The sequence below is a fragment of the Crotalus tigris genome, unplaced genomic scaffold (assembly GCF_016545835.1).
Source record: "Crotalus tigris isolate CLP2741 ecotype Arizona unplaced genomic scaffold, ASM1654583v1 scf7180000017771.5222438, whole genome shotgun sequence".
NCBI lineage: Eukaryota > Metazoa > Chordata > Lepidosauria > Squamata > Viperidae > Crotalus > Crotalus tigris.
In genome coordinates, this window is record NW_024096622.1 from 3,207,638 (window position 1) to 3,234,592 (window position 26,955).

Sequence of the window (26,955 nt, forward strand, 5' to 3'; positions counted from 1 at the left end):
TTGGACTTAGAAACTTGTGAGAAGAGAATTTTCTAAATTTTGTAAAGAGCTTTGCACAAATAGAAAAGATTCTTGACTGTACTTTAGCCTAATTGCATAGAGGTCTGTGAGGTTGTGACAAGAATGAAATAGTAAGAGGACTTTGGGAACAGAATACACAATTAAAGACCTTCTTGTGGCTTGATTTTAATGAGAATCTTGAAGATTTTCTTATGTTCTCTTTTCTTTCAGGTATTTTCATTGTCCAGCAGACAGCACAGAACTAGCCTATGATCCACCTGCAGTGATGAAAGCAGATACCTTGAGTTATTGTCAAAGGGAAGCCTGGTGTAAACTAGCTTTCTATCTCCTCTCATTCTTCTACTATTTGTACTGGTAAGCATGGCCTCATTTCTTCTAAAAGGCAATTGCTAACATTTAGAAAATTTCTTTCCGCTCTGTGTGCTGCATTGCCATTCTATCTGTTGAAGGTTCCTAGGGGGAATAACTTCTACTAACTCAAGGGCAGTGGTGGGATTCAGCCAGTTCACACCACTTCCGCAGAACCGATAGCTAATTTTTTTGTTGCCCAGGCCCAGAATGGACTTCTGGAAGTGGCATCCACAGAGAACTGGTTGTTCACATATTTGAATCCCACCACTGCTCAAGGGCCATCAGGTTGTTAACAACATTACCCAAATGTTAACCATAAGATTGATAACAATCAAAGGACAATGATTACATCTGTTTTTGAATATTCCTCAGCATAAATTCCCTCTCCCTTTTCTGCTGTTTTTTTTTTTTGACAACCATCAGTCACCAGATCCTGCCTGCCAAATCTCATTAAGAAAACTAATCAGATCATTCAAAAGATGATAATTTATATCATATATTCAGGTCTTTTTGCTATAAATAAAAGTAATTATTAATTTACAAATATGGAACTTGGAAAAAAACCTGCTAGTTTTATGAATGGCTTTTTAACAGCAGGATTTGGGAATGCTGTTTTTATATTAACTTTATAATGCTATACATCAGAGTGATAGTTTTATTTTTCTAGTTACAAATACGAGAACTGCCTAGCACCAGGCATCAATATTTGTTCACAAACAAGCAGCAGACTGTTCCAAATGAAGCACATTTCTTGTCCTCAGCCAATAAAACAGATTCCGTAAAATGCACTGTAAAAACTAGCACTGTAGTTCTAAGAAGGCACTTTTACTACTAAGGCTATCTATTTTTGCTGCTCTATTTAAGTGATGTGCAATCTCATTTTAAGAGCATTATTTGGTATATATGCCAATATTAACTTTATAATGCTTTATATTTACATATTGGCTATATTTCGAGAGCATGATTCCAGATTGTGGATAAATCAACAACATAACTTATGGGAATCATACAATAAATACGTTGTATACATTAAGTGTTCAGTCATTAATTTACCTATGCAAATTGTTTATTAGCAGTAATAAATGGAGAAAGAACAAAATAAATAAAATAAATTACATTTCTGTCTGTCCTGCATTTGGGAGGGCATTTGGCAATGTAGGAAGGAAAAATTCAAATTCAGGCTAGTAGAATGGTAAAGTCTCTAACAGATTTCAAAGGGATGGAGAAATATCACACTATAGCTACTTCCAAAGGACATATATAAACTAGACAACCATTCAGTTAGTCATAGCTTCTTACAGTTGGATCTGATAGCACACAATCATAGTAACCAAACCAGAAATTTCCTCCAATTATTCCTCATATCTCATGAACAATAGAACAAATGTAGCTGAGGGTTAAACTGTGAAGTCCTTGATGTTCTCTGACCTTAGTTGTTTGTTTGCCAGATGTTTTATTACCTGACTAGGTAACATCATCATTGCCAGTGAGTATGGGGTTTGCTCCGTTTATATGCAATAACTTGCCCTATTAATGTTGACTTTCTTCTTGGTAGTTCTTTAATTAGGGCATTGTTCTTGTCTTGATTGTTTGTCTGGTACTAATCTCTATTTATCTGGATGTTGGTTGCTGGGGAGGATGTGTTCTGATCTTTTTGTTTCCTTCTTATATAGAGATAAACCACATTTATACATAATTCAAAAAAGGCAATTTTTTAAATACTGCATGTGTCACAGTCAGAAACAGATTTTGCTTACCTCTTTCCTTTAAAATCCAGATCAGTTATCTCTCATGTTCTAGATGAGTGTATATTACATATACAAAAATCTTTCTGAAATTAGGAGAATATGGACAATTTCACAATGGAATATCATTTTATGAATTCATGCATGCAGCCCTGAGCTCCATGGAAGAAGTAAATGCACAATTAGATACCATCTACAATATAAAAACAAATCACCATTTGTAAAAATAATCCTATTCATTTAATTACTGCTGTAGCATTGAGTAAGTTTCATTTGGAATTGTTCTACAAAGCAGTGTTTTATAATTAAGGGTATTTTTAATGGACTCCACAGTATAATTATATTTCAAAAATTACATTTTAACTCTTTAAAAAAATTCTCATTAATTATTGTTCCTTCTATCCCAGTGGAAAAAAAGAGAATCAAAAAAGCAATATTTAAATATAAATTCTAAATTTATCTGAGACAGAGAAAAATTCAGAGATGACAAAAATTCCAGAGATCAACTTTCAGAGCTGTTGCGTAAGGAATGTAGTGACTTAGTGTCAGATATTTGAAGAAAATGGAAATTGTAAAGAAAAATGTATCACATATTTTCTTGTTAGCAGTGTTAAGCCCATTGTAATTTAAATATTGGCTGTAGAGATACAATGGTAGCATGCTCCCCAGGTAAAGAACTTCATAGTATAAAATAATTTATAAAAATAAAAGGGATATGCATCTTTCAAGGCATCTTTTCATATTCTTCTTTTTTCTGTTTATGTTCAGCATGATCTACGCTTTAGTGACTTCCTAATTCAAAGATAATGTAAAAGACTGAAAACAAAAGTGACCGTATCCAGCCTACAATGATGCCTAATACTAAAACACAGCAACAAAATGGAAGGTTTAAATCCAGCAGCCATACAGGATATAAAAAAGCGAGAGATAAAGCCCTATAAGAATAACAGGTGACAGCACAAGTGGAAAAAATGAAGTGATGGATAGCTGAGCAAGCTCATTTTCTTCTTTCCTTCCTTTGGTTTTTTATTTCCCAGGATAAAACAAACTAGATATTTATAATGTGTGAAGTAGACAGTTTCATCTGCATGTGATGGAATATGACTTTTATTATATTAATTTATCTTCAGAATGCAGATTCTGCCACAAACAAGATTGTTTCTGTATCCTTTTTCCCCTCCGAGGGACTTGAAAGCAAGGCAACCATCCTCTGGACCTGTGGTCAAGTAGATGCAGATAATATATGTGTGCAATACTCTGCATTCAATCATATGCTGGAGAAAAGTTGGGAAACATTTGGCTTTTTGTGATTTTGGTGACTGAAGAAAACATATCTTGGGAGAACAAGGGGCCAAAACACATTCAAATTGCACTCAGTTGTTCTTCACGGTTAATGATAATGTTCCAACTATTCTGAATTAGGGAAGATAGTGCAGTAAAACAATATTATGTAATATATTAATAATACAGTTATGTCAAGCACTCTATAATAATGCATTCCTCCTACTGGAGGAAAAATGTCCTAGTAATGTAATGAATGTTTCAACAATTTTTACAACCTGCAATACATATTAAAAGGGCCAATTTACTTTTGTCTGGAGTTCTGTCAAATCAATTCAGTTGAATTAAAATTAACAGGATTTCTTCCTTCCTTCTCCATGTATTTAGCAGATCTGCAACATGGGTAGATGTTGCAGAACAAAATGCTGATTTTTTTCATTTTGTGTACTATCTTTCAAACTTTGGTGTGAGATATGCTCACAAAGACAGTAAAGATTGGTGTTGACATATTTAAAGTTACATTCTCAAACGTATGTGTTGGGGATAAAGCCAATGAAATTTTCTATATGAAGAACTGCCATAACTTATGATTTTTGAAGAGAGAAGAGATAAATAGTACAGTAGCCTAAAATCTCAGCAGGTGGGCCATATCTGCATTAATTGATAAAATATATTTTATGTTGAAAAGAGTGGAACAGCTTATTCCTTCAGCCCCTCTTTTTTCCCATCAATGTGCCAACTGCAAACTGAAATCATACAGTACAAAACACTGTCCTGGAAAGAAGGAGAGACTGATAGTGCAGCCTGATTTTTTAAAAAATAATTTTAATATTTTTTTGTTTTATTTATTTAAAATATCTATATAGCTGCCAATTGTATGCAACATAACCATGAGCAGCTCAAAAACAATAGTAATTACAATAAAAACCATAAAAACTAACATACAACTTTGCTAAGGTACAAACAAAATGTGGAAAGAAATTATGGAAAGAAATATAAGAGATAGAAAGTGAAACACATTTATTCAGCTCACAATTTTATACCTGAGCTTGTAATGTATATCTAATAGTGTATTTTAAGTTCTTTGCTACACCTAAGCCTAATGGATCTTGATAAAACAACAAATTCTAAATTCTTAGTAAACATGCATGTTTTATGTTCTCATAAAACATGCATGTTTAATATGTTCTCTTATGTTTTATGAAAAGACATAAAACAAGCTAACTCAGAAATTAGCTCCATTATATTCATTGGTTCATATACCCAGATATATGAGTACAGGATTGTTATCCCTGTGCACATTTTCTTGAGAACAAATACTCTTGACTTCAGCATGAATCTTAGTCTCATCACCTACTAGACATGGGGTCATTTTATCAACAGATTTTCTGATAATGCCTTCCAATAGTGATTCTATATTCAGCCTACAAACTTAATCTTAGGACTGTTCATTTATTGCATTTATTTGCCAACTTTTGGACCTCATTAGTTATACTTATCCTGCATTTTTTTCTGATGAAAAATTCAAGAGGGCTGAGTAGCTTGCATTTTGTATTATCTTTCTTGTATGCTATAAAAGTATTACTCAGCTATGGATTTGGGATATTTATATAATATGCTATAAATTATTTTTTCTAGAACCAGATAATATTACACATCATGTTTTCAGTGCATATGTTCAGTCAGGTATTCAAGGTTAATGGGTGTTTGGTAAAATAAATTAAAACAGTAAATATTTTTAGCAGACTATAACAATGACAATATTGTTATATTGTCAAAAGCTTGTCAGTAACACTGTTGAAATTCAAACTTGGAATCTGTATAATTTTATGATTTAATAAAATAAATATCTACATTTTTTGTAAAGTTTGAGATATCCCTAGTAATTTTGTTAAATACAATAGGAATCATTTGTATTTTGTTTAAAAGTAAAATACTCAAGTAAAAGGTGTCTTGCTGTATTGTGTTATGCAAACTTCAACCTAGATGGTCTTGTGTGCCCAATAGTCCAATATATTAATTATATTTGAAAAATTTCTTCCCTTTAATTTATTTTGTTGGTCTCATTTTATTTGGGGACATAGTCATGAATGAACACAAATAAGCTGAGATCCAAATATGACTGTCCCATTGAGGCATCTGCTCCTTACTTTTGTACTTATAGAGGAGAGAGAAAGCTGTTTTGAATCTACATTTGTTTGCATGTGAATGCATACATCCTTGTATGGTCAGATCTATCATGTATTTTTGTTGAACAAACTTTGAAGGATCTTCTATTGATAATTGGACACAATCAATGAACAATGAATGCATATAACCATATGATATTCTATCAGTTATGATATACCTCTTCGTCACAAGTTTGAAAGCAACCATAGAACATAGAATAATAGAATTGGAAGGGACCTTGAAGGTCTTCTAGTCCAATCCCCTACTTGAGCAGGAGACCCTATATCATTTCAGACAAATGGTTGACCACTTTTTTTAAAGCCTCCAGCACCCACATCTACACTGATCTACAGCCATTTACATCTACAAATCTATAACCAGATCTACATTGATCTATATTAAAACTATGCTGTTGCATGAGTACTTAAAAATCCTCAAGGTAAGACAAAAATATTGAGAAATAGGAAGAGTGTGATATTCTTCATACATTCAATCTGGGAAAATATTTTAACTAGCACTTAAGATGTTCTAAATTATTCCCTTGTTATTGTTTGAAATGGAAGCATTTCCAGTGTTGAAGAGAACTCAATGTATACTATGAAGTTTTCCATTTGAGAAAATGTACTGTATTTGTATCAGCATTAAATTGGTGAAATGTCAATGGTTAAAAAACTGAATGGGTATTCTTTCTATGATGATGAAAGTTTTTTATATTGCTGAATCTCATTTATTATCTAAGTTAATAGTTTAATTAAATTTCTCAAAAACTCTTGTAGTATATTACATAGATGCTATCAATTCCAGAAGCTTTGCTCAATGTCAGCTGATCTATAAATTTGGTATCTATTGTGTTCAAATACTTTTTCATCTTTCTTGGATCAGGTGTTTGTTTACTATATAAACTTGAGTGATATTTAACAAATTGATCCATCACATCTGTCATTGTGGAGATATTCTTTGTTCTGTCCCAAATTGAAGTAATAGTTCTTTGGTTCTTTACACTATAAACTTGCAATTTATCTGACTTGTTGACTTTTCCAGAATAAAAGCAACATCTTCTAGGTCTCATTTACTTCCATTAAACTGTGCTAATTGGACTTTTAAAAAACTTTGTTCTAAGCCTCAAACTAAATATTCTTGGGCTTTAATTCTAATTGCTTTAATTCATTCACTAGCATTGTTTCTGGTTTTGCATTCCTTTCTTTTTGATGCCAGCTATATAAACAATTCTATCTCATAAATGCTTGGTTGGTGTCCCATACTGTAGTTAAACAAAGTTCATTGGGTTGTAAAATCTGCATCTGCATCTGCATCTATAAGACTGGTAAGTTTATAATAAGTTTTATGGACTAAAGAGTAATATGTATATTCTTTCTCTGCAGGGATATTGTTATGACCCTGCTTTGAAAAGAGATATAAGGACATATTTTGAGGGAATTTATGTATTTATTTATCTAATTTATATCTATATAATTTATACTTTTATATAAAGTAGATTTATCTATGTTTGGAGAGGAAAACATGGCTACAGAAATATAATATCCCTCTGCAATTTGAAGAAATGATTGAAAACAATGTTTTGCAGAACTTTATTTTGTTGCTATTTGGGGCATAAATTGAAGCAATTGTTATAAAACACAGTATAAATCTCCTTTGTTCATCTTGGATTTATTTTTCCACACAGCTTTTTTAAAGACTCTGAGTACAATGCTTCATGTGAAGAGCTCATCAAAAAGAAGGGGAAAGGAGGTGCATTTGACCTTCACATGTGCTCTTCCTTACACCAACCTCAACAGATGGCAATACTGGTTAACTTAAGCAGGGCTGAGCCTGGTTAGAATTCAGTTGTATACTTTTTATCTTTTAATAGTGGTAGGGAGATGATGATGTTTACTTCAGTACTATATCTAAGATATGAAACAAAAATAGTACATGTTTATTGACCATTTCATAATAAGATATAATTTTCACATGAAAACTTGACCTAGTTACTTCAAAATTATGAGGCTTTGTGCTTCCCAATAGACAATAACAGTGAATTCATGGACATAAAATATGATGTAATTAACTTGAATAAACAACATTTACAATTATAATAATATTTCAGTTTAAAATATTGCCTCACTTCAAAATAATTTTTAAAGTATGTCACACAGTGAAAGTATAAACCTTTAGAACAGTAGTATGGAAACAGCTAGGGTTTAGGAAATTGGAAATTCTTAATAGCATGGCAGGATTAGCTTCAGTTGAGGCCTATACTATTTTGAATGAAATGACTGTTTTCTTTGTAATTGAAGCAAAGGAACTCATGTGCATCTACATTATTTGCTATGTGGGTATATTTTAATACCGACTGTGACAATTGCATGATAACTATTCTAAGAAGAGCTGTTGGACAGCAGTTGGAATTACTGAGAGTTACTGAAGACTATGGAGCAGAGATCCCCAACCTTTTGGGCACCAGGGACTGGTTCTGTGAAGAAAGGTTTTTCCACGGACCTGAGAGTGTGTGGTTTTGTGTGCTGCCTGCATCCCACGGATGGGGCTTTGCTTGTTTGTGCAGACCGGTTGCTGGCATGCTGCGGACCTATAGAGGAAGGAAAAAAATTCATTTCAGTTGACATATAGCATGGCTTGTTTTGAGATTTGCTTTGCAAGCTGAGCTGATCAGTTCTGCCATGTTGAAGAAAAATTACAGTCTCATTTAAAAGTAGTTTCAAGCTCGGAAACCTTCATGCTGTTTTGTATATTTTTTTCCCCCTTGGCTTGTCTACAGAAGCAGGGGGGGAGAATGGAATGTGTGTTGCAGCTGTGGATGGTCATCCATGAGTCTGTTTTGTGTACTGAAGATTCTTTCTCATAATAATTGTCTGGAGCTTAATTGGGTAATGCGCTGTCAGGGGGGAAAGGGAATTGCTATATGTTTAATATACTGCTTTGGCGCCAATTTAATCAGAGCTGACTTTCGTATTCATTAGTGCCAGCATACTAAGCTCAATAAAGCCTGACATTAGAAATCACAATGTCTCATGTGTACTTGCTTTGTTGGGGTCATCAGCCAGAACTTTGACATTAAGTCAGCTCTCATTAAAAATGAAAATCGAGTAAGGGGTCCTGAGTTCCTACACCCTATCTAGTCACCTCTGTAGGGTCTGTGAAGACTCAAGGGAAGATGTCTGAAAGGAGGAAAAGGAAAATTTTGGAATGGAAAAGGCCGGTGGCCTGGAGGCATTTGATAGTAGGCAGCAGTCAGTCGATTGAGCAGCCGTGGAAGAGATTGTACAACTTGGAAGTGTGGGGATGGGAGCTGGCTGAGAGCCAGGAGCAGATTCCGCAAACAAGGTCCAGCCAACTCATGGCAGCCACACCGAGTCTGTCACCTCAACTGAACTCGAGGGCAGTGACCAATGCAACTGGGGGGTGGGCTAGTCCCCAGAGGGACAACCCTCCTCAAGTCTGGTGCAAGTCTAGGACTTGGGGCTGCTAGTCCTCAGCCAACAACCGCCCAACCATCTGGAACAACCGGTCAGCCATTGCTTCAATTGCCAATGGAGCATTGGCCTGTGCCTGGAGCCCAGCCGCCTCCATCGCTAGGAGTAACCTTCGACGGAAACCCAATCTGTCCTTCTTCCTGAACCAGGTGTGGTCACACCTGGACCAGTTTGGCCAGATGTACCTTGATGATGAGGCCTGTGTGGATGTCATTGTGGCAAACCTTGAGGGAGAAGCTGCGGAATGTGTGGTTGCCCTCCACAACAAGGAAACTCCTGAGATGGGGGATCTGGACGCATTCCTGGGAGAGCTCAGACCCCAGTTTGGCAACCCCACCTAAACCCGACAAGCTGAGGCTGAGGTCCAAAACACCAGGCAGGAGAACAGACCCATAGCCAAATACATCAGAGAATTCAGGAAGATTGCAGGGATGCTGAGGCGTTGGATAGAGTTGACTCCTAACTCAGTACTTCTGAGAAGGGTTAAGTTGTGACCTGTTCTACTTGTGCCTGGCCCGAGGGCTCAACGACTGGTACCAACTGGTGATCACTGTGGAGCTAGACCTGATGGGACACAAGGGCTGTGGAAGATTCATACCATGCCCCAAGAAAAGCCAAGAGGAGCGTGCATGAGGGAGAAAGCAGCTGGCAACGGTGTCTCCTGCCTCTGCTGAAGCTTTGAGTCGTATCCCCATCCTGTGCTTCCACTGCAGCCAGATGGGCCATCAAGCAGCAGTGTGCCTGATGCCAATAACTAACGCAGGCCCCACTGCTCCTCTCCCTCTGAATCCTAAGAAGCCACCGAAGAGGGGGAAGGGGAAGTCACAAGGTGCAGCCCAGGGAGAAAAGCAAAAGCCTAACAATATGTTTAAATCAAGGAAGATTAGATGGATGTATCACCCCTCATCCCAAACCTGCTGGAGGTCATCAACAAGTGTGATCAACGGAGTCTCAGCACTATAATCTAGCCTGAAACCTTACTGAAAAGAGTCTAACTAATCAGTTTTTCCCCACAGTCCTTTGGATCTACAAGGCTACACTTTCTGGAAATGAAAGTTGTCCATTTCTGTTGAATCCAATGATGACTTCTTGAAGAGAAGGCAGACTGCCACTTCCTTCAAAATAGATGGAACCATTCCCTTCCTCATAGCTACTGTTAGGTGTGCAGATTAAGGACATTTTCTTCCGCATAAGCTAAATCTAGAATTCAAAAATTTTGCAGTGAACAAACCAGAATGATTTTCTGCTAATTATATTGGAATCATTTACAAAACTCATAATTAAAAAGCAGCTCAGCAATATTTCCTAAGTTCCTTAAGACATCATAGGAGATAGTGTTTAGTATGTATCACAATTTAATTGGGAAAGGGACTGAGAGATAGCTAGAATGTGTTTGGGCAGTTTACATTTGAGCAGAAATGGGAGAAGCTGAAACTGTTTAGTTATAAGCTGCCTGCAGATGAAGCACTTGGGAGAACACTTGCTCCTCTTTATAGAGAATGAATAAATGAAACCTTATTAAACTATTATTGCAAAGAGACCACAAACTGTAGTGTTTTCTCAACCAAAGAAAATTAAATTACCTTGCATAACTTACCTCAGACCTTTGAAAACTCAGGAGAACACATAATAGTAATTTGTATGTTTATCTTAGTATCTAAATTCAATATTGTTTAGCAAGCAAGTTTGCTTAAAAACTCAGAAAACAGTTGTTAATCTGACAGGCAGTACACTAAGTAGCAGTTATACTGGAATGATTACAGGATGCTTATAGGATAGGATAGGATAGAATAGGATAGGATAGGATAGGATAGGACAGGACAGAATAGAGTTGGAAGGGACCTTGGAGGTCTTCTAGTCCAGCCCCTTGCTCCACCAGGAGAACCTGGTTGACTGTCTAGTCTCTTCTTAAAAACCTCCAGTGATGGAGCACCCACAATTTCTGAAGGCAAGCTGTTCCACTGGTTAATTGTTCTCACTGTTAGGAAGTTTCTCCTTAATTCCAGGTTGCTTCTCTCTTTGGTCAGTTTCCAACCATTGTTTTTTGTCCTGCCCTGTGGGGCTTTGGAGAATAGTTTGATACCGTCTTCTTTGTGGCAGCCCCTTAAATACTGGAATACTGCTATCATGTCGCCCCATTTCTTTTCTTTAGACTAGCCAAACCCAAGTCCTGCAACCGTTCTTCATATGTTTTAGTCTCCAGGCCTTTGATCATTTTAGTTGCTCTTCTCTGAACTTTTTCCAAACTCTCAACGTATTTTTTGTAGTATGGTGACCAAAATTGGTTGGGGTTGCCGTATCATCCTTTAAGCAAAGAGTTGGACTAAGTGATTTTTACATTTCTTCAATACTGATAGTATTTCTAATGTGAAATATCTACAATGGAGAAGCAATCTAGTTATCAAGCTACATGATATATTATCTGTTTTGTGAATCCAGACATGACAGATTTAAAACTATACCTTATGGATTAGAATATTAAGTACTTTCAGACAATTGTTTAATCCATAAGATTTGGTTAAGCAATCCATTTTATTATATGCAAACCCAGTTTTAATCTTTGCTCTCTATTTTCTATATTAAGCTTATTTTGTGCTTTCGTGCTGTTTTATTGTATTGTATTGCATTATTTATCTGCGAAGGTTATTTTATGCATCATGCATACCACTATTTGCTATATGTTAGTGCTGTGATGTAGAGCTTTGTAAGATTACTGCAGAAGAGGAAAACAATTAGGAGAGCAATAAAAAGGGAAGCTCTAATATCTTAATGACCTTAATCAAATCTATGGTGTGATGACATTTCCTTTTTTATAAGTTGTAAATTAAGAAACAATACAGAAAAGGACAATCAAAATGATCAAAAGTTTTAATTAGGGAATATATGCTAAAATAAATTTTCAAGAAATTTTGTGGAGACAGAAAACAGTGAGGAAATCCCCATCCCCCAAAATAAGCTATCTAATATGTTGCATAGCAGAAGCTTCCTAAATACTTTATATTGCAAATAGAGTGTTTGAATATTAAATTGGTCGCAGAATTAGATTGTCAGGTGAAAAGACCTGAAAGCAACAGCTTTCAGAGGTTTTTTTACCAACTCCTATAAGATTCATTATTGTTTTTAATGATGAGGTGGTAGAATAAGCTTCCCATTTCAGCAGTTCAACAAGATTAATTAAAGAGTGTAAGAAGGAAGACATGTAATTTGGTTGCTTATTTGTATATATGTTTCTATTACACTGACTTGAGCATACAATCTGTTAATGACTCTACCTAGTTCTTCAAGGCTTCAGAAATGGCATTTAAAAAGACTTGTTTCATGTTAGTGAAGGAAAAATATTACCATGCAATTTACTCCTACAGATGATTGTTTCGTTCAGAAATGTTCTGCTGCAGTTTTAGCTTTGCATTTTGTATTTCTCGGTTGCATCTGGTTAGATAGTTCAGCTCCAGTAATGAATTAATTGATGAGTAGGCCAATGTAGCAGTGGGAATGGCTTGTTTCCCTGCTGCTTTTATTGCTGTTCCAGAATATCCTGTGGCTTCCTTTATACTGAGTTCCTAATATAAGGTTATTGCATCAGATTTTATATAAATGAATCAGGGAATCCATATCTTTATATTCTCTGATTGCTCAAAAGCAGATCTCTTTAAAGAAACCGCTATTAAAGGGCCATTAGAAACGACAGAATTTTCAGTCTAGAAGACTTTAAAATAACAGGGGTCAATTTTCTTCATATTTTTGTTTTTAATGAAGTGATTAACAAATCAAGACTTTGCTAAATAATTAGGCACAGTTCCTAATCCCATTCCATAAACAATTCCATTTTAGAAGATGAATATGTCATTCTGTTTATTCCTTTTAAATGATAATTGCGCTGGAAGGATATGAAGATTTGGGCCACTAGAAAACAGGAGCCTTTTATACCGTGCATCCCTTTTTAATAGCTTGGACTACTGAATTGCCTTTACTAGGTAAACGTTGGGAGAGAGAGGGGGGGGGGGGGACAGAGAGAGAGAGAGAGAGAGAGAGAGAGAGGAGTGTATACAGAGTTGCTTGAAGCAGAGGAGTCTTTATTCTACTTGAGAGCAAGATACAGGTAAATTGCCAGTCCTAAATGTTGAAGGTGGACACAAGTCAAGTTCCTGAAAGAGTCTTTTAAAGGAAAGTCTCTTTATTGTTCCTAAAAATGAGTGAACCCAGACAGCCTTCTAAGAGAATACTGGAAAGTGCAATCTGTCCATTGAAGAGAAACTGCAACTGGATGCCCTGCAGGATTTATGATGTTTATTTTTTATGATTCAGGGTGGTGACCTTGAGAATGAAGGTCTTTTGGGAAGGAATCTTTTGACAAAATGGGTAGCTCAATACCTTAAGAGGATTTTCTTACTTGAGTAAACTGATGTCTTTTGCCAATTTCATAGGTTAAAACATATTTTGTTAATTTTAGCCTTGATGTCAAATTGGCTTAAATAATCTTTTGTCCTGTTCAGTCTGGGGTTCACTGAAAGGTCAGTTAAAAAGTGGGGGGAAAGGTGACTAGTGGAAAGCTTGGTATCCCTTTCATAATACTAGTTTCATCTTGTATTTCAAGGATTTAAACCATAGATCAAAATAAGGTCTAAACTTTCTATTAGTCAAATTTGTTTAAACTCATTATGCTCCAGGATTTGTGGAAAAGAAGATGACTTGAAATGCTGTATCTGTATCTCCTAGCACCAATGGATTTAAATGGGTCCAACCCATTTTTGCATCATTTCTCAAATGTGTGTCATCTCTTGCTATCCCCAGTCCACAGACACAGTTACATTATAGATTGTTGGTGAAGAATAAAACTGATGAGTGATGTAAATACAACTGAAATTTATAATATTCTTTAGATCACAGAAAGTCATTATTCAAAATAAAGAGGACTGATTTAAATCACTGTGATTTAATTTTAATTTCTTTCCTTCCTTATGTAAACAGGAAATCTGACCACTAACAATTCAATAAATGTATATGGGCTCAGAATTATGTCTTATTTATTTCAATTGTCATCTCACAAGAAAAGTGGATAAAACTGCTGCCCGAACTATTTTAATTTGTGACTAAATTGAATCTTATTTACAGAATGGAATAATTTATAGCCATTCTGTAAAAACCTTCTCAAGAGGCAATAGTTCTTTTATTTACACATCATCTAAGACATGCTCTGGAGTGGTTCTCAGAATGACATATTATGGGATAGATATGTCAACTCTCTGTATTAAGCAACTTCATGGCTAAATTCTCAATCTATCATTATGAAGATCCCTAAAATTTGAGAGATAACTTTTTCATGCTATGCTATAATGAGCAGACAGAACCAGCCAAAATTCTTTTATGTAATGATTTCCCAAAATAAATATATATTCAATTCTCAGCAAAATAAAAACATGTACCCTACCTTTTATTTGACACACATGCCTTTTCTCAAAACTATGACATCCCCATTCAGGTAGGTAGGGGGAAATTACAGAATGTGTCATAATGATGTATGCATCATTTGTGCAATGATACCTTGACATGTGTAACATCATTGTGGTTTCTACCAGATGCCCATACTTGACTATTTCTGTATTTTTAGTTAATTAATAATCCCTGCAGTCAAGTCTATGTTTTTAAGGAACAACGTATTGTGTACTGACATTTAACACAAAATGTTCAAGGATTTTAAATTATGTAACTCTGACATTTTTAGTTATTATGTATTCATTATCTTGTCTGTTGCTCCTGTCTTTTTAAAATCTGAAATGAGACATTAATGCAATACTTCTTATGATTAAGTCTCCTAGCAACATTGAGCTACCTGTAGTCAGCTCAAGAGGAGGAAAGACATTATACAAAAATGCTTCTATGTATTCAATGTTTCCAGAAGTTTAATTTGTGGCTATTTATGTACTCTGTTAAGCCCTATGGCTTATATAACTAGAATTTATATTAATGAGTCCATAAATTGCATATAGAGAAATGCCGTAAGCAGTTTATTATGTAACACAGCATGAAATTAAAGGAAGATTCTTTTAATAAATGACTAAGGATGTTAACATTAAGCACAGAATCATAGACTTGGAAGAAATAATTTGAGTCATTGAGTCCAAGCCCCTGCTTGATGTAGGATCCAAATTAAAGCACCCTTGATCCTTCCTTGAATAGTAGGAAACACATCTTTTTAATATTCGTGAACTATGCAAGCAAAAAAAAAACATTAGTAAGAGTATAATAAAGAAACAACATACATTATAACAATAAAATAAACACACGGGAGAAAACAAATGAAGGAAAAAGGAATCCATGTAATAGCAATATGAAATTAGTTCAATATTTAAAGCTATTATTAAATCTTCTATTTCCATTTTAAAGACATTGCAAAAATTGATAAAAGATCATATATACTGAATCTATTAACATCATGAGTGTAAATTTATTTTAATCTACATAAAATAATTCACTTTGCTAAGACTTAGACTTAAGAATGCTAATGCTTTTCCTAAAATGTCAAACTTCAAATTTTAGGAGCATAATTCAATATCACATTACTCTTCTACTATATTCCCACCTCAAGATAATATTAAATTTTATTGTAATTTGAAACCAGAATGTAGTTATAATTGGTCATGATGAAATCATGTGAATTAAATAATCTTCAAGTTTCTGCCTACACCAAGCATAGGAAGCAAGTTCGACCATCTTCTGGGTAACATCCTTTCTGTACAATACATCATATCCACTCTGTCCACTCATCTTACAGGGAATTAAACATTGCCATTTTCGTATATATCTTGCCAGAAGCCCAGCATCTTCAACTTTTTTTTTTGTTTAATAGGTAATAAACAATACGTGACAATACAGTAAAGGGCAGTCCTTGGATTACAACTGCTTCTCCAAAATGATATTGAACAAGGGGGACCTACAACTGATCCTCAAGGCTGCAGTCACATATTCAAACACAGTAACATTGTGATGTGAGTGCTTGGCAACCAACTTGCAATTACAACGGTTGCAGTGTCGCACAATCAAATGATTGCCATATAGTATCTGCTTACAGCATCCGCTTGCTTGATTGTAGTTATCATCTGCTGACCTACTTGCCTGGGACTCCCACCCCTTCCCATACTGTGGTGTTGTGAGGTCCTCCTTGATGGCAACTGGGACTTGCTGGATTCTGGCAATCACTAAGCAATGCAACCACCTGATGTGCTTTATAATCACACTGCTTAGCAACAGAAATTCCAGTCCTAAATGCCATCATAAACCAAGAATTATCTATAAAGAGTGAAACATTATTAGGCTTAAGATACAAACTTCTATTATATAATAAATAATTTAGTGCACATTGGAGCTCTTTATCAATGCTACACTCAGTTTTAGATGTGTGATTTAAACCTTATATTTATCAATACTAATATTAATAGTTATATTAATTATAATTAATAAACAGGTGGTGATTATGTTTATTCATATAAGCAATTTAGAAATTATAGTTAATATTGATAATTATTCCCCCTGAGCTTTAACGTTTTTTCTTTTGATTCCTTAAGAGTTTTGACTCTTAATAAGTGCCTGGACAAATCCCTGCTGTTTATTTTGGCAATATTTCAGAAGTGGTTTGCCATTGCCTTCTTCCTAAGGCTGAGAAAGAGTGAGTTGCCCAAAGTTAGCCAGATAACTTTGTGCCTAATTTAGGATTAGAGCTCACAGTCTCCCAGGTTCTAGCTAGATGCCTTAACCACTACAGCAAACTTGCCCTACTCTTTAAGGCAGTGGTTCTCAACCTTTTTAATGCCGTGACCCCCAACCAGTTGTAAGTCGAGGACTACTCAACTGGTGCAGCACCATTTGCAGAATGGGACTTTTGGCGGGCTCAGCAGGGCAGAGACAGCCTGGACAATTCTTATTGGCTTTTGAAAGCCAATAGAATTAGACTCTATTCAAGAGAGTTTATTCTATTGGCTTTCAAAAGCCAACAGAATAAAAGGGAGTAGCACAGCTAAGGAAAAGGGGAAAAAAATGGCGGACTGCGTTGTTTGGCGATCCCCGTGAAATGGTCGTTCGACCCCAAATGGGATCCCAACCCACAGGTTGAGAACCACTGCTTTAAGGTTTAAGATGCTTAAATCATGATATTCATAATTTCTCATTAACACTCTACAAATAAAACTGCATCCAAATAATAAATAATTATAGGTCTTCTAAGAGTTCATCAAAGTTACAGATTGCTTCTCAAATAGAAGGACAGAAAATACTAAACACAGATAAGAGAATGAAAACTATAGATGCAATACTATACAAACTTGAGAGAAATTCTCCTTGAACTACATAGTATTTAAATTAGAATATGGACAGGATTGAATAAAGCCAGCACCATATAATACACACATTAATTAATTGCTTGCCTGACTCTCATATGACTTTGAGTAGCTTAAACTAAGAACCAAAATATATAAAATGACATATATAAGTAAAAACCTCGAAGAAGACAATAATCAAAACCAGATCAAAACAAAATACGCGAAAGAAGCTATGCTAATTAATGAAGCCAATGAATATTCTGCAAAAGACAGTGAAATGTTTTAGTAAGATATAATGTATCTTTTAAAAGAAGCATAAAAATAATAAAATAATAAAATAATAAAATAATACACAGTTGAGACCAAGCGGGAGCACTGCTTTAGGAAGCAGATTTGAAGCACTATTAAAGACATTGTCACTTAGGTAACAACTATTTCATCCTCATTATACAAGGGCGGAAGAGGTTTGTTTATTTTCCATTTCCGGAGAACGAAATAATATTTCTTTATTATAATTGTTATAATCGCACCGCTCATGATTCTCTCACCCCCCCCCTTCCGGCCAGGATGGTGCTCAGACGAAAGCACCCCTATTCAACTCACTTTACCCTCTTAGAAATCGAGGCGTGCCTGACGACCTTCCTCGAGAGGCTGCGCTCGCTAAGCCCCTTCCAGCTCTTGCGCCACAACGCCTCCTCCGCCCGCCTCGCGACCCTCTATCGCTCGGGCTCGCGCCCTCCGCAGCTAAGGCAGCGCGTGGATGGCAGAAGGCGGGAACGGGCGCGAGGCGCTTTTTTTTTTTTTTTTCCCCGGTTGGAATAACGGTCTTTCACGCCCGCGACGACGGCAGCGAAGCAGCCGTGGGACCGACTGTCTGGCGGAGGACATGGTGAGTTTTCCGTCTTTGAGGGGAAGAACCAGCGCAGTTTTATAGACCGGAATTGCGAAGAAATGAAGACAAGAGGAGGAGGCGGTGCAGTGAGATAGTCGCTCAGGTCGTGCGTTTAAGCATGCAGAACAGGAAATAGGAGATTTGTGCAGAATTGTCACCTGTTGAACTCTTCGTTGTTTTGCAGTTGTTTGAAAACCAAGGAAATTGAAAAAGCTTTCCCTTTAGGAAAACGACAAAAAAAAAGAAGCAAAACTGATAATTTCAATGTGACTTGAAGAGCTAGATTTTAAGGTGACTTTAAAAGTATATATGTTATAAAATACATGCATGTACATATAGGGACTTATTGATGGGTTCAGTACATCTCCACCCCTCCAGAATAGTATTTCTCTGCTGTACTGGTGAAAAATGATGAAGTGGTGTTGAAAAAGATAATTTCATTTGGAACTTTTAGCACAGGATAAAGGGAATATAGGTAAAACTTGGCTCCTTTTATTCAAACACGGTTCCTCCAAATTTCATATAACCAATTAAGTAAGAAGCACATGAGCCTATCATTACATGTTACCATCATGTCTATAATGCTATTTGTTCATTTATTATTCAATTTATTATTACAGCCAAAGGCCAACAGATAATTGTTCATTTATTAAATTTTTATCCTGCCTTTATTACTTTATAAGTAATTCAAGGCAGCACAGATACATATTTTCCCCACAACAACCTTATGAGATAGGTTGGGCTGAGAAAGAGTGACCGGCCAAAAGTCACACACTTGGCTTTCATGTCTAAAGCGGTACTAGAATTCAGTCTCCTGGTTTCTAGGCCAGCACTTTTAATTACCACCAAACTAGCTTTCGAAGCTAGGTTGGTTTATTTGATGGATTCATGTAATTTTATGGAACTAACCAAATCAGGCTTCACCGTGATACATTTTTTTATTTTTATGACCCTGTAATCTCTTGCCTTAGAGTAGGATGGGGGCAACTGAATGGAGTTGTATCCATATGAAGCTGACAAATCACATATTCAAATCTGTCTGTACACACTAAGTCATCACAAATCTGTCTGTACACACTAAGTCATCACATCACAGATTTAGCAGTTTAGATATCTCTAGTGCATTGTTTCTGAACCTGAACAATTTTGAGATGTGTGAACTTGAACCTGCAGAATTCTCATACAGCATGGACATTGCTAAGACTTATAAGCATTGGAATCCACATATCTAAAAAATGCCAAGGTTGGGAAAAAGTGCTGTAGAGAATGGTCTAATCATTCTTAAAAGAAAATTATGGAATTATCATGCAATTCATATCTGGCTATGTGTAGGAGAGATGGAAGATACAGCTTTCAAGTGACACTGATTGCAAGTAATTCTGGCAATTTCTGTGAATTGTCTGCAGAATTGTAAACAAGTTTTTGATTAACGGATGGATTCAATTGACATTCTGTATCTTTTTAATACTAGAACACATAATGGAACCAAAGCCTGAGAGATTCAGCATCCACATAAAATTTAATACTCATTATTCCTTGCTTTCATTGGATAATGAATATAATTAAGAATAATTATATTATTGACCACTAAACATGTTGATCAAATACTAGAGACAGAATAAGACAAAATCAAATTTCTAGCCTCTTTCTGGGCTTATAAAAATCGGGATGCTTGCTTTGTGAATAGAATGCAGGTTTTATAAGCCTTTATTTTATTTGCACAATTTGTATTCTTGATTTTTATCTATTGCTGAGATTATTTCTATACTATACTGTCTCTTTCACTTCAGGTAACAAAAAAGGGCAAAATAATCTTCATCTATAATTGGTGAAGAAGCAATATTATAATTATGTTTAGAACTGAAGACAAGAGAAGGCATGCAAAATATGTTGGCCAAAAGATAATTCCATATTAAAAAAAATGCAGAATATCTAGGAAATACTGAGATACTCACAAATGGTAGATGAGAGATAAGGCTGGTATGATATCATTTCTAGGGAACTGTATTGCCTTAGAGGTCTTTGTGATAGTGAATGCAGACCTCTCTTTATAAGGAACATTACAAAGATGCTTTGACTTAAGTCTAATTTATAATGATTCATTTTGAAAAGCATATCTTTTACTTTACTCTTATTTAACTTTGGCCCTTGTGGCACAACATGGAGATAATGTTTTCACCAGAATTTTTCTTTTCACCCCTCTTACTTCTTTGTTTTTTTAATTTCAAAAAAAGGTAAGGCAATAGCATTTTGTCATGTTACACCATGCAGCAAATTCAGGACCAGCAGAAGTGCTTTGTTTCTTCTTTACATAGAATCATAGAATTGGAAAATCCATTTACACTACTGAGCCCAATTCCACTCAGAGAGAAATATTCTGAGAATAGCCCAGTAGGCATAATTGAATTCATCCCCATCAATAATTCTCAGTCCAATTCTTGGAAATGGTAGGTTTTATGGGCATGCGAGTCCAATACTTATATACTTACATTAATGTTTTTGCTTTTATAAAGAGATTTCCTGTAGTTTCTATGCATAGCTGTAAATCACAGGAAGGGACCTAAAAGTGAAGGCATTATGATAGGGAAGTTCTTTTTAGCAGCAATCCACGCCCATTCATATATTTCCTCTCCACTTCAGATGATCTAAGTTGTCAGATCGGCCTTTTTCAGAGACTGTGAATATATTAATGTCATAGGATCAAACTAGTCCCATATTGTACTTCTAACAATAGTAAATAATGTGCCATTGGGAAGCTCAGAAGCAGATCATGATGCTTATAGTCTACTTTCATATTTCTGCTTCTGGGAGCTAAACATTCCAAGTAGTAATTATAACTAATAGGAATTACAGAAACTGCTATCTCTTGCAATCCCTTCTTATGTTATGCCATAGCAGTATCTAGAGCTTGATGTGAAAACTTTTCTGATTAAAACAACAAACCTAAAAAAAAAAACCTAATTAAAGATGGTAAGTATTTTCAGCAACTAGAATGAGTAAAAACATCAGTTACTGGATGAGTTACTTTGATACATATTTTTAACATATTGTTACTATAGTTCCAAACTAGAAATTGAACATGGAGTAAATACTGGTTAAAAAAAGCTTTTTGTTTAAAGACAAAATATTTTTTCCTCTTCTTTATTTTCTTATTTCAATAAAGTAAGAACGGTAGAATTTTGTTAGGTTCTGCTATGCAGGAAATTCAGGATCAAAAGAAAAGAAGAAAAAAAAATCTGATTTCACAATATAAATAAAAATCTATCTTTTTTTGAAAAGTGTCTTATTAAAAAAAATCTGATGTCTGTCTGTTTTTAATAGAAAATCCTGAGAAGTGAAAGCCCTTTAATTTGGTCTTTTAAATAAGGAGCCTGAATGCTGTTCATCTACTAGCTGATAAAAAAGGAATCTGAAAATAGTTTGCCATGATTGGCCATTTGTTTTTGTTGTTTTTGTTAATTCTCTCAATATTAGAATAAAACGTACAAGATGGATGAGAAAACAAGACTTCAACAAAAACCTCTGATTTCCCGTCTTGAACAAGGACCAAAAGATACCAAAATACCCCATATGGAGAAAGGAAAATTTGTCAAACCTGAACAAACTTCTAGTTCTGAAGAAAATGAGAACCTACCAGTGAGAACTTTAAAATTTGAAGATTTATACCTTGTTTTTAAACTTTAGTACATGCAATTGTTTTATTGAAAGCTACATAATTATGATAAATATAATAACATGTTCTTCTAGTAAGTACATATAAGATGGTATTAGGTTTAGTGAAACACTAATAATCATAGTAGCCAATGAATTTTAATTGCTTAGTATAAAATTCCTCCTAATATCTTGCTATAGTTTGTTTTATCTTAAATTAATGTTATTATTAATTTTTATAGAGAAAATGGATTTGGCTTCAGTTATTAGATTGTACAATATATAATGTACTGAATATAATGTGGTTTCTGAAAATGATCTGAAAAATCTTTTTGGCTCTAAATGCAAACTTTTTTTCAGTTAGGCTTCTTGAGGAAGCAAATGATCTTGATTTAAATATTTCTGTTTATAGGGAAAAAAATCAAAAGACAACATGTTCTGTTATTGGTTAATAGAACATAAAGACTACAATATAAATATTTGGCGTTTGCTGCTGCAGAGTATTTCAAATTGTAATAATTAAATATTTTGTGATACTTATTTTTACATATTTTATTCAAGCATGCTTGCTCAAAATACGGCATAGAAACCTGCAGCTTGTGCTCCATATATGTGTCCTCAGCACTCTAAAATTGTGCTGCAAAATTTAAAAATAAAATGGCTGATTTTCAGTGGCACATTTTTTTTATTATAACAATATTTCAATCTAATATACCATTGAGGGAAAAAAGTATGCATTAAATTTAGAATTAGTTATTTCTGCCAATTTATTATCTGTGTAACCACATAATTGTCATTTTATGCATATGCATTAATTTTACCTCATTAATGATGAAAAAATGATGCAAATGGTACTGTGTGGCATCAAGTCTATCCAGACTGCTTCAAAGACAAACAGTCTGGATTACTGTTGTTGGTGAATGTGAAGTATTTTTTTCTGTTGTATTTGAACTCTGTTGAATGGAGGTCTGAAGAATTCATATTTTACTCACTGATTTTGGAGGTTGGTTGTAAGGGAAATGGAAGCAATTTGCCTCCAAGGGAGTTGTTCTTTTTCCAATTGTATACTTAGTACAGCTCCTCGAAATGGACTGAAAACCAGTACAGCCTCTTGTGATTTGCAGAGGCTGGGAGGCACAACTGCAGCCTCCAGACCTCAAATGTTGCCTATCACTGCTATAATCTAATATGGATACAAGTCAGCCAAAGGTACTTCTAACATAATAAATTCTTAGTTGGTTTTCCCTTCCAGGAATTTCCTGGTAACTTTGCTTCTGATCTTCGCACAGCGGTTTACAGGCCAAACACTACAAGAAAGCACAAAATAAAAATAGACGAAAAAATGGATTTTGAATACATGTAAGTAAGTTATACATTATGTCTATATTTACTAAAGGATAAAGGCATAGGCTGAAATCCAGTGTCTTCTATTGATGCATCTATGATAGAGTAATGAAGACTGGGTACTTTCTCTCTCTAAATATACTTTGGATTTTAGGAGACTTAGGCTGATTTGAGAAGTTGACGACTTCAGAAATTTTATCAGCTGACTAGAAGTCAAATGATAAGGATTTTTACCCATGGCATTAGATATCACTTTAAATATATGAATATATCTAATGCATCTCTGGTTTGGCGTCCTTCAGTTAGGTTGAATAGATTCCAAAAAACATGCTCAGGATGGCCATTGTAGGAATTTAACACCTCTAGCACTGGATTGGGAAAAAGTACTTCAGCATGTTGAATTCTTTCATGTAAATGACAAACTATAGGAATCTGGGTTACCTACATAAAAAATATTGTTAAGTCTGCAGTATACTATCAGTTCCCACAATTGTATCATTTCCAATGATGCTCAGCCTCCGGAGGGAAGTTTTCTGCTTGTCTGATTCACTTGAAAAGGCAGCTAGGAGTAGCATCCAAAGCAGCTGTGTGAGTCTTGAAAAAGGCATTGCTGATTTAGCAATTTAAAAGAGGTGCTTTGAGCTTTAAAAACCTCTTCTGAAGGAGTTACATAGTTTTACTGCTGGGCGCTTTGCAAATAGCATGGCAGGAAGCAGGCAGTCTGGAAGTGAGATGTTATAAGGCATTTTTTTTTTTTGTTAAGAAAGCTTTGTCTGGGATTTAGTCGGCTGTTTTTTCTTCTATGTAATTCTTGTCTGGCATGTTTTCTCTTCCTCCTTCCCTCCCTATCTCTCCCAGTTTCTTTTTCTGGCTTTGGCAGGAGGATGATTAAACAGGATGAGCCTAAATAGTGACTTGTTCATTTATCACACTCTAATAACTACTTCTAGGTTTAGTTTATATTGCTATTGCATTAATTAATTTTATAGCTCATATTCTCAAGTTAGATCAGCTCTATTTAAAAATAACTTTAAATAGATTCACTTATTCTTTTCATAAGGGAAAATACTGCTTGAGAGAAACACATTATTTATCTCAGTCAGAAATTAGCCGCCTTATAGTAGTCAAAGGATAAAACAGAATTCTGCAGCATGAGTAAGGTCACATTGTACAGGTGGACCAGAGTGGATTTTGGAGGCAATTTGGTGGATTTTCTTTTTTCATTTTACTGTGTGGTTCCCTTTTTCAAGCCTACATTCTATTTTTTTTAATCTATATCCAACCACATAATGTCAAGAAACTATGCAATGGTGACCAGAAACATTTCTGAGAGACAGAAAAAGGACTCAAGGAGTATAGAGTGACCTGCCCCCAGTTTTAATAATATTTTCATAAAATTCAAAGCTAGCTCAGAAAATGACTTAGGCCAAAATTTATTTATCAATCTAACATGAATATAGACAGTAGGATTCAATTTCAGCATGAAATATAAGCAGCAATGGTATCCATAGCAAACCACAAAAAGACCAAAATTATGATATGTGTTTAATGATATAATTATTATATATTTTTCACAGGCTGTGAAATGTATAAGTCAGAGGCAATTTATTATTAGTGAGATTGTTGGCGTATAAATGTAATAATTAAAATGAATAAAAAATGCAGCATTTCTGTGATTATATCATTATGCACATGTTGTCATTTCACCTACCATGTATATAGTATCCATAAGAGGAAATCTGCTAATTCTTTTTCTTCTTGATCATTCTTTCCTGCAAGCAACAGTGTTTACAAGGAAGAGAGGATAAGAAAAAGGAAGATGGCAGGCATGACCATGTGATTAAAGTCCACCCCTTCTATATTGTATCAGTTTTCCATGCACATACAAATAGGAATTAGTAACAACTGCCATCTTGACTTTTTTTAATCCCTCTCTCTGCAGATATCACTGTCTACAAATGTTCCCCATTTCAACAATTTTCTGAATGAATGAGCTGAGACTAGAGATAGTCTTTAACTTATGTCCATTAATTCAGCAGTTATTGAAACTGCTGACAAAAATTAACATATGATTGGTCCTCGAAATTCATATGATTGTGATCTGGGTGCTGAAGTACTGGTCTCAAGATTACAATATTGCAGCAAGCTGTGGTCACATGATTGCTAACTGTAATCTTTCCACAAGCAAAATCAATGGAGTAGCTGGCAGGGAAGGTAACAAGTTGTTCCAGTAAATTGCTCCTGTCACTTTTTCTCCCACTTGTAGTGCCTCTTACCGCAATGTGTGGCCTGCTCTGGTGTTTCCAAAGCCATCTGGGCCTCACCTCACCTATGCACAGCCTCTGCCAGTCCTCCCAAGGCCTTCCCTGGGATTACTCTACCAACCCAAAAATGCTTTTTCCAAAAGGCAACTGGACTTTCTTTGTCTTTTCTCTAAAACATTTTGCTTCTCATTCAAGAAGCTTCTTCAGTTCTAACTGACTAATGAGGTTTGGAAGAAGAATATTCTTTGCAGTCATCTGGTCGTTAATACTATGAGAGTGGGTTGTTAGTTCTCTGAGAGTCATTGAGGCCATTTGAGGGTTTATCTGTGTCCTCAGAGTCACTTGAATCAGAGTATAAATGGATGTGGAACCTTCTTGGGGCTGCTCCTGCATTGTAATCAAGAGATAGGTGGTGCCATATCCCTCCCCCTCTTTTGAGGGAGGGATGTTCAGTTTTAACATATATGACCTCTTTGACTCTTCTTTAAAACTGGACCTCTCTGTCCATAATGTGAACTTTGCTGTCTTCAAAGAGTGAATCTTGTTATTCAAATGCAAACGGAGCGCTGAATCCTGCCCTGATGAGTTTGTTCTCCTATGTTGTGCCATGCATTTGTTACGTGGTTGCTTTGTTTGTCCTATTTATAATGCAGTCCTTTCAGCAGTCCCAAGAAGGTTTCATACCCATTTACACTCTGATTCAGATGATTCTGAGGATATAGATAAATCCTCAAGTGGCCTCAACAACTCTCAGAGAGCTAACAACCAGATGATTGCAAAGAATGTAGATATTTGTGATAGTGGTGAATATCTGTAACTCAGGTGGAAGTTTGTTCTCTGAGCTTGTGGGTTGGTTTCTTAATGTTTTGTTACCAGGCTAGGTAACATCTTCAGTGGAATTTAGGGAATGTCAGTGTCGGTGTTTTCTGCTTATAAAGACTTCGTGTAGTCAGTAGGTCTTGTGATGGGAGGATCACATCAGATGAGTGACTTGTGGTGGGTCTTGTGACGGTCAGGTATGGGTCATATCAGCTGAGGGTCTTGTGATGGTATTGTGATGGGGAGGTCATGTCAGGTGAGGGTCACTTGGAGGTGAAATGCTCTTTGGGGGGGTTGCATGGGTTAGTTGTGGGGTGGTGGTGCTGTCACTGGTTGGTTGTGTGGTTTGAATTCTCAGATTCGTAGGCTAGTTGTAGGTTGATGTGTCTATTGATGGAATTGCTTGTGGAGTGCCAGGCTTTAATAAACTCGCATGCATGGTGGATGGTAGTGTGGCCAATGATTCTTGTATTGCTCCAATTGAATTGGTGCTGTTTGATATTAGTATGGGTAGAGACTAGGGATTTGGGATTGTGATGATTGACTGCTAGTTGATGTTCATGGATTCTGGTTTTCAGTAGACATGATATTTGTCCCATGTAGAATTGGTTGCAA

General features: G+C 35.5%; 1 protein-coding gene and 1 long non-coding RNA gene across 2 annotated transcripts in view; one reads left to right on the forward strand and one right to left on the reverse strand.

Annotated features, from left to right (window-relative positions):
• CNIH3 (cornichon family AMPA receptor auxiliary protein 3) overlaps positions 1–6,993 on the forward strand; it is a 75,406-nt gene extending 68,413 nt beyond the window's left edge. Inside the window, exons 5-6 of the mRNA XM_039341705.1 lie at positions 232–375; positions 2,886–6,993. Coding sequence (XP_039197639.1) covers positions 232–375; positions 2,886–2,913 — 172 coding nt within the window. The 3' untranslated portion in view covers positions 2,914–6,993. The remainder of the gene's footprint in view (positions 1–231; positions 376–2,885) is intronic.
• A 146-nt stretch (positions 6,994–7,139) lies between these two features.
• On the reverse strand, positions 7,140–18,100 carry LOC120307221. Its single transcript, XR_005556472.1, has 2 exons — positions 17,974–18,100; positions 7,140–8,154 (listed from the first exon to the last, which is right to left on the reverse strand). It is a non-coding gene; the product is annotated as an uncharacterized LOC120307221 (long non-coding RNA).
• Positions 18,101–26,955: the final 8,855 nt, after the last annotated feature.